General features: G+C 41.1%; 1 protein-coding gene across 2 annotated transcripts in view; it reads left to right on the forward strand.

Moving 5' to 3' along the window:
- The window catches only part of ABCC9 (ATP binding cassette subfamily C member 9), a 67,575-nt gene extending 58,015 nt beyond the window's left edge, over positions 1-9,560 (forward strand). The window contains exons 31-38 of one of the 2 annotated variants that reach the window (XM_075728107.1): positions 271-391; positions 1,363-1,493; positions 2,077-2,155; positions 5,125-5,233; positions 5,478-5,581; positions 6,296-6,429; positions 6,771-6,833; positions 9,423-9,560. In XM_075728107.1, the coding sequence (XP_075584222.1) occupies positions 271-391; positions 1,363-1,493; positions 2,077-2,155; positions 5,125-5,233; positions 5,478-5,581; positions 6,296-6,429; positions 6,771-6,833; positions 9,423-9,560 (879 nt within the window). Of the gene's footprint in view, positions 1-270; positions 392-1,362; positions 1,494-2,076; positions 2,156-5,124; positions 5,234-5,477; positions 5,582-6,295; positions 6,430-6,770; positions 6,834-7,993; positions 8,132-9,422 lie in introns of those variants that run through there. The other variant, XM_075728106.1, reaches the window with a different exon arrangement.
- Positions 9,561-13,216: the final 3,656 nt, after the last annotated feature.

The following is a 13,216-nucleotide window of genomic DNA, read 5'->3' on the forward strand; positions in this document are numbered from 1 at the left end:
GTACAACCTTTCCATATTTCTTCAAAAAACAAGGATGAGAATACCGAGCACTAAATTACTATGTCAGGGTTGTTTGTGTTGGAGTATGACTGGCTTATTACATATTTGATGCTGTTGCACTAAGTCTAGAACTGCTGTAATGTCAATGAGAGACCCACTGTGCTGAGTCAGGCCAAAGACTTTTACAAATTTATCCAACCTTTATTTGCAAACAGGTAGATGAACAGACAGAAGGCTGAACCCTGTCCTTGTTTTCATTTTGTGATGCAGATAACCAACTATTTGAACTGGGTGGTGAGGAATCTGGCTGATCTGGAAGTGCAGATGGGTGCAGTAAAAAAAGTGCACAGCTTCCTGAACATGGAGTCGGAGAACTATGATGGCTACTTGGGTATTCACTCTAATCTTTTTGGTTTTTAATGTGGTAATGTGAAAGCACAGTAGACTTGGTCATGCAAAATGTATATGCCTCTTTGGCCAAAACCTGTTCTCATTGACATGTAGGAACTCCCACTGGTGACAGTGACAAGGATAGCCACAAGCAGCTATGAGATATGTAGCCCATGCTACTCAACATAAAAAAAACCCTACCAAATACCAGGGAGACAGAGCATGGCCCTGTAGTACAATCAGGAAGTACTGGGGCACAATTATAGATAGGATGAACAATGCATCTATGTAGCTATTCAGAAAACAAAAATGTGGATAAAAATTAGAAGTGCACTAAGTCACATGCTTTGCAGCAAATGGGGTCTGCAGGACAGGGGCACGTTGGCAATCAGACCTCAGCCACTCTTCCCTGAACTGGTCATTGCTGTTCATACTCCACATATTTCAAATTGGCTTTGACTGGTATTTCAGAAGTGCTTGAAGTGCAAGGCCAAAATGCTTGCAGGTCAGCAAACTTCCCTGGAAAGCCAAGCCCCTTAGTCTGGAGACAAAACCTGCCTGTGTATTTGCAAATCAGGATGAAATATGAGCTGTGAAAATGTCAACAGCTCATGTTTTACGGCAGCAACAACATCCTTCCTTGCACTGCCCTTCCCATGCCGGTTACTGACTGAAGACATGTTAACACTGCGCTGACACTACATTCTTCTCTGCTCTTTTGGCTTCTCCCCGTTTCATTTCTGAGAGCCACTTTAGCATCTGCTCTCTCGTCTTATGTGTCAAGATCTGGAAGCTAAGTGCTAACGTGCCTGCCAGGCAGTTCCCAGCACCCCTCAGCAGGGACGTGGAACTCTGTTTCTCGAGTGGCTTCAGGAAGGTGCCCAGGCAGAAAACAGGGGGAAATGGGGATGTCATAAAAGGTGACCCTCTGATAGCATTCGTTTTGGTTTGTTTTACTGTTAACTATTTCAGATCCCTCTCAAGTCCCAAAAGACTGGCCCCAAGAAGGGGAAATCAAGATTGAAAATTTGTGCGTTCGATATGAGAACAACCTGAAGCCTGTTCTTAAGCACGTTAAAGCATATATCAAACCAGGACAAAAGGTACCGTGTCAAGCAATTGCCTATCATCCTCATTCTGGAGCAGATCCTTCCTTATTGTGTTTTCTTTTCTAAAGTGGCAGAAGAGCAAGAATAACAACAATTTGCAGTGACAGCTGTATACATTGATGGTCCTCTCTGAGGTCCTTGGGCATGGGTCAAGAAACTTACACCGATGACATGTTATTCTTGGCTGGGATCAGTTTCCCTTCTGAGAGTTCCACTTCTTTCCAAGTCCATCTCCCTTGCATAGAATGAGCCTAGGTGGCCAGATGAGATGAGATGAACTGGAACTGAGTAAAAATGCGACTATCTCACATTTCAGCATACAGTGTCATTGGAAGCCAGGTCAAAATGCTGAAGTTTCAAAAATGTTCCTAGGACAAGTCCTCATGATGCTGTGAGGCAGAAAAGAGGAGTGTGCTTGCCATGCTCTTCTGTTTTTTCCCTGGTGCCTACCACTGGCCATTGAGAAGGACCTTTCTTCTCACCAGTAGAGCAGTCCAGTCCAGTTTTCCCAGAAGGACTGCAAATCTGATTTACAGCTTCCCTCTATAAGTAAGCAACATCTACCTTTCTTTTGCAGGTTGGGATCTGTGGTCGTACTGGCAGCGGCAAGTCATCCCTCTCTTTGGCATTCTTCAGAATGGTGGACATATTTGACGGTTAGTTTTCACTGGAGTATGTTGTCATTCCTGACCTGCTCCCCCCTATTTCTTCAGAAGAAGCAAGGAGACTTTTTGATAGTTTATATCCAGCTTTCTGGCTCAGAAGATACTTGATTAGAATAGGGCTTGCTATGCCTCATCCTTCAAAGTACAAAGTGTCCTATTGTGAGTAGCGCTTGGTTCTTCCAGGAAGTGTTACACACAGATTATACTTCTAATTTTTTAAAAATTTTTGCATATGCTCTGACAAAATAATATGCCATTTTTGAGATAGGAGGAAAAAATATGCAACTCTCTGGAGCATCTAAATTTCTCCCTAAAGAATAAATGCATTAACTTACAATAGCTGTCAAAATGTTAGCAGAATAGAAACTAGAACTTAACAAGTCCATTCCCTTGATTTTTTTTTTTTTAAATTGTGGTTTCACACAACTACAGCAGAAACTGACTAAAGGTTTTGAAAACATTTTGCTAGGTTTTCATTCCTGCAGCATTTCACTCTCCCAGGTAATTGGAATGAACTGGTAGGCAACAATATGCACCCTGGCATTTATAATACATATACATGTTTACTGTTGCAGGAATATGGAAACCTACTGCAAAGTCATCTTTTTCTTTCAAATACTTCCATGTTTGTAATTTAGCCATTGCATGTGGAACGTTTGCTAGGGAAACCCCAGTAGGATGTGGGAGGACAAGTAAATCTGATGTAACCAATACTTGCTTTTGTTGTGGTTCTGTGCCTATATGTATCTATGGTAATAGGTTTCTGATTCATGACAAGGGTTCCTGGATATATAAATAGTGCAAACAAATAATAGTTATATTTATTGCCAACCTGAAGTTTCCTTCTACTTTAATCTTCCTTCTGTATCTTTTCTTTGTCTGTTCCTTCTGTATCCCTGATTTTTCCCAGTGGGAATGCCTAAGTCTTTTCTAATCAATCTCTGTTTATGTTTTGTGCATATCGCCCTCTCTCTCTCAGCTAGACCCATATTTGGCCTCTGTGCTGGTCCACTTCTGGGTGGAGTCCTGACTCTAATAAAAGTTACATAACAAGATTTCGAGTAACTTTACTGGAGTCAGATTTCATTCATGTTCTCCATCTTGGTTCCTTATGGCTTTGTTATTTCTTTGAATTTGTATGTTTTCCATGTTAATCCCCTACTCTTACTTCTTTCTTTTGTCTTCAGTGTTTCCCTTTCCTTGCCTTCTGTTCAAACCACCTCTCATTTCTCTTCTGTCTTGCTTGGCCACCCCTCATTACTTTGCTGGTTTCCCATCTCCTCTCTAAGTTACTTTTTCCCTTAGGTCTCCTCATCTGCTCTTCTCTTTTTCTTGAACACCCTGGCTGCTATCAAAAATGCATTCCCGTATTCCCAACGCATGCCATATTAATTTTTCTCTCATTAGTCTACCTCATCTTCTGCTAACCTTCTCTCATGTCCTCATTTGTGAAGAAAAGGTATTGCTTAAGTTTATGCAGCCACTGATGTCTCATGCTTATGACCTGATTCAGACTTTCTGGAAGTCTGAAAACAATTGGACTTTGCACCCTACAGATGAAATCTTGGTTCCTCTGAACTTCTAATAAAAGCTTAAGACTAATGGTAGTCCAACTAGGTGGAGATTAAGTCTTTCATCAGAATAGGGCCACTTAGAGTAACCTACAAAATGCAGTATCATGACAACTGGGAATGACAGAAGAGGCATACCTGCACAGCTTTGAATATCCATGTATTTGCCAGTCCACAGTTAGTGTCTCACTGTTGGAGAGAGAACTGATGAACTTACTGTTAGGTACTTCCTAGGGTTCCTAGGGTGAAGTAATCCACAGGGAAACTGCAGAAGTGAGCCTGGTGAAAATACCCCTTACCATATCCTCATTCAGTTTGCCCTGACCCATCCCTTCCCCATAACCCAGAGGAAGTTTCTGTGTCCCGGGAAAGTCAGTGGGGTCAGTAGTTCCTGGCTTTTGTTTGAGGATTCAAGCAAAGAGATTCCTTCTGCCCTTCTCACCCTCTTCTACTTACAGAGCAGCCAACCATTTTCTCTCGTATGTTTCCCCCATCTCCCTGCCTGAGTATCAGCAGTTGCCACACCCAACACATCATAAAACAGATCTTCAAATGAGATCTGTATGCTCATTGACCCGAAGTAGTGCCTAGAAAAGGAAAAATCCTCTTACTTTACCAAGTATCCCACCTGTTGCAGCAACTTCTTGTCAAGGAATGAACTACTAGGTTAAGGAGTGATTAATGTGACTGCTTCCAGTAATCTTATGCTAGCAGAACAGTATGTGGCTAATTCACAACCAAATACTCAAATGAAACTGAGCTGTAGGAACCAGCATGAATGGTATTAAAATGCCCTGGAGTAGGACATCCTTTTTGTTTTTCTGATCTGCCTCTTGTTGAAAAGTTAATGCTACCACATTTCTTCTACAGTTTGAAGGATAGTTTTGGCTCCTGATGTATGGATTGCAGATACATACATATATTATGCAAGAGAAATTGTGCACAATCTCAAATTAAGTATCTTCTGCAGCTGTTAAAGTCAAGGGGAACAGAGAAAGGCACAGGACATGGCTAATTACATAAGTTGCTCTTGTTCTCACTCTGTTTGGCTGTAAAGCTCAGGTTGCCCCATAATAAACTATCCTTCTGGTGTTATCGTTAATCACATAGGATAGAAGCTATGTACTTCCTTTAAGGGAAGGGGGGAAGGAGGGGAGAAAGAGAGCAAGGCAACAACATCACTAATAAGCTGGGTTCCCTCTGGCTTGCATTACTACATACATTCACCTTCCCCATGTTTATATAATGGTGCTGAGAGATCGCAGAGGCACGCTGCCTCATCGTCTGGAGTCCAGCCCAAACTAGCTGTTTTCTCTTTCTGTCTGCTACCTGCAGATCACATGCTTTGTGCAATTCCCTCACATGTCTTCTGCATGTTGTTTTAAACAGGGAGGATAGTGATTGACGGAATAGACATCAGCAAATTGCCTCTTCATACTCTCCGTTCCCGACTCTCCATTATTCTTCAGGATCCAATATTGTTCAGTGGCTCCATCCGGTAGGCATATGCCATCAGGGGGTGACAAGCAGCATTGCATGGCATGTTTGTGATGGAGGCTGTGGAACAGGAAGGGATGTAAAAGGAACCTTCCTGGCTCACTCCGATATGTCTACACAGTCTGTCCACACAGTCTGTCCAAGGGAAGTCAAGTGACATACACAATGCCAAAATGTTCCTTTGCAGAAGACCTTAATGAACTGTAATTGCAGTAACAAGGCTCCTGTTATGGTTTTCTTTGCAGCTTTAATTTGGATCCAGAATGCAAGTGTACTGATGATAGACTCTGGGAAGCTTTGGAGATTGCTCAGTTGAAGAACATGGTCAAGTCATTGCCAGGAGGCCTTGGTATGTCTGAACCAAGTCCCTGGGAACATAGTCCAATAACAAAATTATGCATGCATGAGAATGCACATATATAAACAGATACATGGGTTCTTACACTTACACTCTGAACCATCATGTAAGAGTTGACAGGCACCTAATGAATATTCTGTCTCTATGCTAGAGAGAATATTCTTACTAAAAAGCTGAAGAGTAGTCTGGTTTTCCACTCATTACAGAAAAATCCTGCAGCACCTCAGCATCATAGTGGGGTGGCTCATCAACAAAGAGTTAAAAAACAGCAGTTTTACCTCAGCAGAATCTGGCTCTGCCAGCAGAGCTGTAGCTCTTGTCTAGAACACTGACAGAGCATCTTCCTTACCATTTCAGATCTGGTTCACGAAGGAAACTCATGTATTTCCTTCCATATTAAATGTATTTCACATTACTAAGACATTATCCTGCAGCCTACCAGATTTGATAACTATTTCTGCCAACTATTTGCTTAATGATATATCGCTCCTTTCCCAGGAAGCTGTGCCCACTTTTCTTGGTTATCATTCCATTACAGTGTTCAGTCAAGATTATGCTTATTGGCTTTTACGGGGATTTTGCTTGACCCTGGAATAGTGCACAGCCAGAGATTTCATGGTGCGCACTCAAAATCACTGGGTCCTGACTGTATGAACATACAGCATTTCAGTGGTGTGACATTCAAAGTAACTGATTTTATTCCAGATGCAACGGTAACAGAAGGAGGAGAGAACTTCAGTGTAGGGCAAAGGCAGCTCTTCTGTCTGGCCCGAGCCTTTGTCCGCAAGAGTAGCATTCTCATCATGGATGAAGCCACAGCATCTATTGACATGGCCACAGTGAGTATAGCAATTAGCACCATCGATGCATGGATCTACTAGGAGAGATGGCATCATCTGCCCTAAATGTCAGCCATGAGATCTCTTTAGCAGAAAAAATGGACAGCTTTTTTGCCTTTCTCTTGTGTGTGGTTTCAGCCATTGCTGTTGATGTGTTTTGGGGATTGATGCCCATGGTGAGGGGAAAAAAGATGAAATGTTTTAGCAAATCCCGTGTGGCATTTTATTACTGCGAATCTGGTGCACAGAGCAGAGATAGTATGGAATATGATGTGCTTGAAGACACATGAATTAAAATGTAAAAGGATGAAATAACTGAAGTAAGCCTTTTCCTTTGACAGGAAAACATTTTGCAGAAGGTTGTGATGACTGCCTTTGCAGACCGCACAGTTGTAACAATAGCGGTAAGTATTGACGCCAGCAAATGCTCTCTTTCCTCATTCCTCAGGCACTTAATCTTGCCTTTCACCAGCTAAACATCACCATATAAAACTAAAAACATCAAAACGTAAAACTAAAACACAGGGTCAGAATATTCCGAGATACTAGAACAAGTCAAGACACATACTCTCAACCTGAAATTTTGCAGTAAACTCTTATCTTGCTAGTGGGCCAAACTAAAACACTTAGATCTGAAGAAGGACTTTACAGGGAACCTCAGCACCTACACTGTCTCCAAGAAAATTTGAAGTCATTCTCACTAAAAAATTTAATATGAACCCATGGGTGAAACCATTATTGAAATGTAGATTTGAATTTTACCTCTGAAGTCTATGCATATGTAGTGTCTACAGTCATGGCACGAATTTATAAACAGAGCTGAGATTTCAAAAGCTTGTTGGTGTGGTTTCTCAAGTTGGGTTTTCTTTCAGAATAAGAAGTTGGGTTTATAATAAAGGTTTTAAAAATTGGAATGAATGGGAACTGCTCAAAAATTAATATCTGTTCAGCTAAGGGTGTATGATATTTTTTCCTGTTTTCCTGCCATTTCTAGTGCCCAAAAGTTCCATATATCTGTGCAGGTATGCACATGTATGTTCGTACATATACATGCATACGTACACGTACACACACACACACACACACACACAGAGTGTTCCACCTTGTGACGGCAGGCTTACTCAACAAACAGATGTTTTATCCACAAGATAAATACATGTTTCAACAGCTGTTTCATTTGCTTTGTCTGGAATCCAGTCCTGCTGTTAAAGATTAGAGTTATGCCTCCTGGACTCTGGTTTCAAGTCTGTCAGTGACTAGTTTGTGTCAAGCAAACCACTTAACCTAGCTCATTTACAATAGGCTCTAAGGTTCTTGGATGTATAAATGCTGAAGATGCTAGCAGTAACCATATTCTCCTTCAGTTACATGCCATTCAAATTTTCAGTATTGTCCTTCTGACTGAAATCTCACTTTTCTTTTGCTTTGCCTTTCCAAAGTTGGTGTCTCAAGCAAAATGGCACAGGTTAATATTTAGCTTTCTTCACAGAGTTGGCTTAATTTCCTTCCTCTCTTCATGGCTGATCCTTCCTTCACCCACCTGTTTTTCTTTTCTTTTTTCCAGCATCGCGTGTCTCACATCTTGGATGCCAATATTGTCCTAGTCCTTTCTGAGGGCTTTCTAGTTGAATGTGACACTGCCTCAAACTTACTCCTCAAAGAGGACGGCCTGTTCACCACTTTGGTGAAGACTCACAAGTAGACTCTCTCAGACCACCCTGTTCACAAGACTTCTGGCTCTTTGGTAGTTATTTTTACCTCTTTAGTTTCCTTTCACTCTGCTTTCTTTCTACTGCACAACTTCCGAGATGACAGTGCAAGAAGGTGTTTATTGTATCGTTCCTGGGTTTGTTTAATTTCATGACTATTTATGCTCATCATATTTAACTAAAGCTTAGACAGGCAGCTAGCATTGAATCTATAATGTTAGAGGAATCCACTCCATGAAGTAATCCCTGACCTTCAGCCTTTATAGTGAAATATCACACTTTTAGAGTTCATTGTGTCTATACCTGACTGGCTGTATTCACATCGTTTCATTCCTGTTGCCTATGGGGCTAAAGTATTGCTTGTAGCACCCACAAATTTAATCTTAGAGGGAGCTAACTGATTTACAGAAGGAGACAGCCCAGGAGTGCCCTAAGACAGATGCAGAGCAGACAGTCAGGGTACAGAGACCAAGGAGCGGAGCAGGATGCTAAGCCACCTGACAGTGCAGGCATACCCAGCATGATTCTCGCCCATATTTTCTAAAGGAGAACAAGTCTTATGAGGAGCGGCTGAGGGAACTGGGGTTGTTTAGCCTGGAAAAGAGGAGGCTGAGGGGAGACCTTATCGCTCTCTACAACTACCTGAAAGGAGGTTGTAGTGAGGTGGGTGTTGGTCTCTTCTCCCAAGTAGCTAGCGATAGGACAAGAGGAAATGGGCTTAAGCTGCGCCAGGGGAGGTTTAGACTGGAGATTAGGAAGAATTTCTTTACGGAAAGGGTGGTCAGGCATTGGAACAGGCTGCCCAGAGAGGTGGTGGAGTCACCATCCCTGGAGGCGTTTAAAAAACGGGTAGATGTGGCACTTCGGGATATGGTTTAGTCTGGTCTACCCTTGATTAGTCTAGAGTGGGCTTGGTAGTGTAGGTTAATGGTTGGACTGGATGATCTTAAAGGTCTTTTCCAACCTAGATGATTCTATGATTCTATGATTCTATGTATTTCAGTGATGCCATAGGATTTATTCCAACAGCTGTGCTCTCCATAATGGCAATTAGCGGACCAAAAAGTGAAGTGCATGCTTAAGTATTTTCAGGCTTGGCGCCAGAGGCTGTAAAGTAATTGGAGATCTCTTCAGATTAAAGATATAGTACAAGGACCTACTCCAAATACCACTATAAACAAGGACAGCCTTCCACCAGCTTGGTATGCCTTGCATTAGGCCCATTAATGAACTGCAGTGAGAATTATTGTAATAAAAACTTCTGTATGCTTTTCTTTATGGCAGCATCGCGTTCACACCATCCTAACGGCAGACCTGGTCATTGTCATGAAGCGAGGGAACATTTTAGAATATGATACGCCTGAGAACCTACTTTCTCAAGAAGACGGCATCTTTGCTTCATTTGTCCGGGCTGACATGTGAAGAATCGCATGATGCATTTTAACAGCTTATTTTTAAACAAATGAAATGCAAATATTTTCTATTCAATGTAACATCACTTTTACCTTTTTTTTTTTTAGAGTGTTTTTCTTCACACTTCCATCTTCCAAAATAATAAAACCTATTGCAATACATGTATGCCTCAAAGCAATAAAAATGTCACTTCATTCAAAAGCTATTAAACTTCACACACACACACATGCACACACACACACAAGGCAGACATTTTTATTTCCTGGGAATTTGGCATTTTCCTTAGACTTTTTAGTGACTTTATTTTCTTTTATAGAGAGCAAAAGAATGCACTGCTCTTATAAACTGCATATGCTATGCTGGAACCGGCAATCAAATCGTGCAGTTTGTCAAGGAAATGAGAGATCCCCAGAAGCATTGTGCCCCCAGAGGGGAAAAATTTAAAAAAAAACGCAAAAAAAAAAATCCAAACTCGTAACACTGCGGCACTCTACTGCATTCCAAAGGCATAAACTTTGCTCTTCAAGCTGTAGCAGAGGAGCAGTGAATGAGGGAAAGGAATGTCATCAGAAATAAGGAAATTCTTCCTGTCCTTCACTTTAGTTTGCACGATAGTTGGCACAGTACTATTTTTCAGTGCAATGGTGGCTTATCCCTACAGCCAGTTCCTAAAACCATATTAGTTCTGCAGACTTTCTTCAGTCAAAGATGCAAATCACCCTATAATTATGCATGTTTTAATAGGCTTATAGAAGAATTTTGTACAGTATCTTAAGACTTTGTATTAAAAATAATCTGAATTCATAAACTTGATATTAGCCAGTCTTTTAAACATGACCACTAAAATACTCTACTTAAAATGGCCTGTAATTAGCCAACCACTAATTGTTTTGTATGTCATTAGTCCTTCACATTATTTTTTATTCTGGGACAACCTTTCTTTTCCTTTACACATTTCTGGCATATCTCTAAATCAGATCTAGTCCAAGAAGGTACAATTTTCAAATTATTTCTATATCTTCAAGAATTTAGGTGAATTTAGATACATATTTACATCATACAGCTTTGAAAATGTTGCCTGCACTTGAAATGCATATGGCTAGATTCTGAACCATGACAACTGCACAATGGGCACTGACTCCAGAAAGAGTTTCACAGGCACTTTCAAAGGCAGAGCTTGAGACATCAGCTTCACTAGTAGTATTCAATGTGATTCTTATTCATGTATTGTTAGAAGATTTAGGAAGAACACGAGGTGCACTTAAGCCTATTTCTAGTGTAATGAAAAGAACATAAGGCACAGTACCTGGCAAAAAGAATGCCATGAATTTTGGAGAAGCTGTAGGGCTTAGAATTTGGATTACATTTAGTCTAGTAGTGTAAAAATGATACATTGGTTTATTTTTTTTTTTTTCCATCTTAACTATTGGAAATAAAAGCTGTGTGACACAACCAAGCAAAAAACTCAGTCTTGAACATTTTATGAGGGGAAGTACTTCTGTGATTTCCCCGTCTACTGCTGTGAAAAGTTTTTGCTCTTTTCTGGATTAATTCCCTGTGTTGAACTTTGTCATACAAAGAAAATAAAAAAATAAAGCAGATGTTTACAGCGGAAGCGCATGGTGTGACACAGATTTCAGAGCCAAAAGGCCAAAATCATTCTTGATTTAATTTCATTGTCTTCAGTGAAAAGCTAATTGGATTCATTGCTGTCAGAATCAGTCAGTATGAAGATGAAGTACACATAACCTTGTTTATCTGTGTATCTTTGATGATGATGCAATCCCGATTTAAGTGGTGCCAACTAGTTCAGTGAGATCCCGGTTCCCACTACATTAAATGTTGGCTGTGGGCCTGGGATTGTATCAGGTATCTTGTAGTACTTAAGAGGGGCCAATAATTAGTACCTCTTTCCTCTTACATATGTCCCAGAGCCATTACAGGAGTAAGAAGCACCTTCTTTGCTCATCCCTCCTTCCAGAGCTATAGAACTTAACACTGCTGTTGAAACACGTAGAAAAGAAAATACATTATGGGCTGAGAAAAACCTACCAGCATGCTTTATTCATTTTGATGGAAGTGTGCCGGAATATTGGCCCCAGTATTATGTTAACAGTAGTCAAAGCGTTTGATGATTGCTGTAGCATATCCCACAGCTGCCTAGCGGGTTTAAAAGCACAATTTGATTCCTGAAGCAATTAATCCTATTGAACATACACAAATCCCAAGAGAGACAGCAAACATAAACCAACTGCTATAGACATACCAGATCTCTTTGCATTACAGCCACTGTGCATATGATGTTATATCTCACCAAGGGCTTAGGCTGAACTTTGCTTTTTTGTGTTTTCCTCTAATGGAGGAGGGTGTGCCCAACAGTCGCGCAGCTGTTTTGTTATTAAGAAGGGTGCAGAGGGGACAAAGTCTTTGAAACAGATTTCTCTTAATTTCACGTAAAGGTCTTAAGTGTGTCCACTTTAGGAGCAGTTTCCTTAGGCTGTGGTGCATACAGGTAAAGGAAACATCAGCCTGGAGATTTTGCTTCTTTGACTCGTCACACTCCCCTTCTGCTGGTCAGCCCTTACTCTCTTGCCACAGCCTTCCTGCCTCTTTTTTCCTTCACCATCTCATTATATCATGCCCTCTTTGAGGCTCATGCTTGTATCCCTGAATGCTTCTTATTCTGCCTGTGGCCTCCCACTCCTTCCTGATATGGCTCCGTACCCTCTGCTCTATTTCCTCTCTGACACAGCTCTGCACTCACTCTCCTCTCCCCCTGGCTTTCTCTAGCTTTCTATGATAACACCCCTCCTCTTCAGGGGGACACTTACTCGAGTGTCATCATGTTTGGGGTTGTCTTTTTTTTCCCAAGCATTAAACTAAACAAGCTTTCATTATTGCAATATTATGCGCTAGAAGTATTAAGTTCTTCCTTTTACAAAGAAGCTTTGAATGCAAACACTGGTCGTGTGTACATTTCTTTTAACTATGGATGAAGGAAAATCGTCCCTGTGAGAGGTCCTAAATTATGTTTCTCATCTCACCTGCATTTCTTCTTCTGCTAAGTGTTTCTGAGACAGAAGCAGCAAAATAGTCCCTTGCTGCCAATGCAACTGCTTGTGGATCCACAACAGTGTTTCTCAGCCTTTAACTTGCAACCAGCCGGTTATCTTTCCCGCTCCTTGAGCCAGGTCTAATGGCTGGTATGGATGAGACTGCTCCCATCCTGTACGTGGCTTTCATCAGACTCGTAACAGCTAGCTGCTCATTACTGCTTCTTCTAAAACAGAAATACCCCATACAACCTTTGTGTTTATTACTGAGTTGAAGCTTTAATGTGCTGGGAAACCCACTGTAGGGGTTTTAAGTAGTTCTTTAAGCAGGTCCACAAGCCTCTGCCATAAAGCCATGCTGTTGACAGGTAGCAAGGGGAGACTTTTGTCTTCTTAAAATCCAGCGCTTAAAACAGATCTTTCCATCTATTCGTTTTGCTGGGGATCTACATCAGCACAGTGGATGCTGGGATTCATCTAAGGTGAATTATTTTTATGATGTTTTCTGGGCAATCGCAGCTTGAAAAATGATGAGAATCTCCTTAAGAATAGCTTTGCCTGAAACACTTGTGCTCTGCTAATTGTTATTTATGCTTCAGGGATTTTGGGAGC

The sequence above is a fragment of the Pelecanus crispus genome, chromosome 1 (assembly GCF_030463565.1).
Source record: "Pelecanus crispus isolate bPelCri1 chromosome 1, bPelCri1.pri, whole genome shotgun sequence".
Lineage (NCBI taxonomy): Eukaryota > Metazoa > Chordata > Aves > Pelecaniformes > Pelecanidae > Pelecanus > Pelecanus crispus.